This window comes from Eurosta solidaginis, chromosome 2 (assembly GCF_040869045.1).
Source record: "Eurosta solidaginis isolate ZX-2024a chromosome 2, ASM4086904v1, whole genome shotgun sequence".
NCBI lineage: Eukaryota > Metazoa > Arthropoda > Insecta > Diptera > Tephritidae > Eurosta > Eurosta solidaginis.
Window position 1 is genome coordinate 116,515,632 of NC_090320.1, and position 2,597 is coordinate 116,518,228.

Genomic DNA, 2,597 nt, shown 5'->3' on the forward strand with positions numbered 1-2,597 from the left:
ATTCTAACTAGTACTTCGATATGGGTATCAAAATCTTCGGATACTACGCAAAGATCATCTAGGTAAACAAAGACACAGTGTTTTAAATCTGCAGATATTATTTCGTCCATCAATCTACACATTGTGGACGGCGCGGTGCATAAACCGAACGGCATTACCTTAAATTGATACAATGGCCTCCCTGGGATGGTGAAGGCCGTTAATGCCTTAGATTTCTCAGTTAAGGTGATCTGCCAGTACTCATATTTAAGGTCCAATTTGGAAATAATGTTTGCTTTTGGCAATCGCGCAAAAATGCCTTGAATGTTATGAAGGGGGTACGCGTCTTTACTGGTGACCGCATTTAATCTTCTGGCATTAATCATAACCGTATTTTGCCTGGTTTTATCACAATGTGCATGCAAAATTAAAAATGCAGGAGAAATAATATTGGAAGCAGTCCGGTTTAAAAATGTCCATCCTTTCTTTACAGCTCCATTCACTTCACTAGCTCTAGGAATAGCACTTTCGGATTCATTATCTGAAGAAATTGAAGAATTTAAAGCGGATGATGTAGCATATAAATTAATGTTGCTTCCTTCTTCACAAAATTTTCTACTATTACCTTTATTAAATAGCTGCACTTTTTAATAGATAACAAAAAACAAAACGAATATAAAAAAAATATAATATAAAAAAATATATAATATAAAAAATATAATATAAAAAAAATATAATATAAAAAATATAATATAAAAAAATATAATATAAAAAATATAATATAAAAAATATAATATAAAAAATATAATATAAAAAAAAATATAATATAAAAAAAATATAATATAAAAAATATAATATAAAAAATATAATATAAAAAAAAAATATAATATAAAAAAAATATAATATAAAAAAACGAAATATATGAAAATGACTCAGCAACAACCAAATCAGATAAGACAATTTGACTTCAAAGAGCATGAAATAATATTTTGTGAGTATTACAATATTTTGTTTCTAACTCTTCATAACTGATTGATAATTTTTAAAATAATTCTATAGATGACTCGCAAATTCAACGCGAAAACAACTATAGCGGCAGCAGCAATAACAACAACTACCTCAAAACCAATAACAATACCAACTTCCCCAACAGCAATAGCATTGACAAAACTTGTGAAAGGTGCAAATCTTTGGAGGCTAAAATTGACGATTTGAACACCAAATTTGACAACATGCTAGGTATTTTTTTAATAAAATTTTGATGCAAATAATTTTAAAAATGATTATTTTCCAGATTACCAAAAAAATGATAGAAGTTCAGGCAAAGCAAGGCGCCCAATTAAGCGTTCTTGCTAATAAGGACGCAGATTTGAGGAATTTGAGCAAACTATTCCCTATAAAAACCATTGAGGAAATGGAAAGCGTCAATAACGCCATAAATGAGGTGAACATCAATGAATATGTAAGTTTAATAATTGATTTATTGTAAATTCCACTAATAATTATGAATTAATATTTCAGATTAACGCAATAAAACACTTATTAAAGGGGGAACCTGAAAAGCACTTTGAGGAAATTATCTCCACATCTATGTGCAACGAAGTCAATGTAGGCGGCGTCCATGGCAAGATTTGCCTAAAAAAATATACTTCCTTGTATGATGCTATTCAAAGTACGTATATAAATTAATTTTTGTTTAAATATATTCTTCAATTTATTTTATTTTTAATAACAGGTGGACTGTCGGCGACGTCAGAAAAGCCCGATAAGCAACTATCGAAATGCCTCCACATTGTTAAAAAAAAGGCTGTATAGATTGACCACAGTTAATAAACTAAAAATCGGAAATAATTAATATAATTAACACTATAGACTTTTTATCTATTTTTATTATAAAAACATCTTTTTCCTTTCTGAAAATGTGATAACTTTTACTTTAATTTTTGAAATCATTATCTGAGAATTTTTTTTTTTTAAATCATTATTATAAATTATACTTAGTTTTTAAATGAGAAGACTTTAAATGTTTAAATTAAACGAAAGGTGATGAATAAAATCAAAAACCGTATAGGTATATATATATCAAAATATAAAAAAACCAAAATAAAAAACGAGCAATTTTCATTTTTAGAAAAATATATATTGCAGACCAAAGTAGGTAGGTATTATGCAGTCCGATTGGTCTATGCATAAGACAGTCAATTGCATAGACCAAAGTAAATATCTTTTATGCAGTTCGATTGGTCTTTGAATGAGACTGTCTTATGCATAGACCAGAATAGGCACTATTTGTATAGTCCATTTGGTCTAGCATCTGACTGTATTATGTATAGACCAAACCGTCTATCTTTGGTCTGGACTATACACGGCATGAATGGTATAATGGTACGTAAAATGATTTTTCTCCAATTTCCTTTATTGACTACAAAATAAGTTTGTCAAATAAAAAACACACTGATACACTAACAACATATATTTTTTATTTGGCACAACAAATGCATTTCGGACAGACCTGCTGTCCATCATCAGCGACGCGCTACTAAAACAAAGGAGTCAAGAATATAAACAAAATAGAAAATATTAGCAATATTATATCAATTACAAAACAACGTACATAT

The 2,597-nt window shown here is 28.6% G+C and overlaps 1 protein-coding gene across 1 annotated transcript; it reads left to right on the top strand.

The window, feature by feature from the left end:
- The first annotated feature begins 830 nt into the window (after window positions 1-830).
- Window positions 831-1,864, top strand: LOC137242326 (uncharacterized). Its single transcript, XM_067769649.1, has 5 exons — window positions 831-970; window positions 1,039-1,218; window positions 1,274-1,441; window positions 1,501-1,651; window positions 1,715-1,864. The coding sequence occupies exons 3-5, from the start codon at window positions 1,286-1,288 to the stop codon at window positions 1,792-1,794; spliced, it is 387 nt and encodes a 128-aa protein (XP_067625750.1). The 5' UTR covers window positions 831-970; window positions 1,039-1,218; window positions 1,274-1,285; the 3' UTR covers window positions 1,795-1,864.
- The last annotated feature ends 733 nt before the right edge of the window (window positions 1,865-2,597 follow it).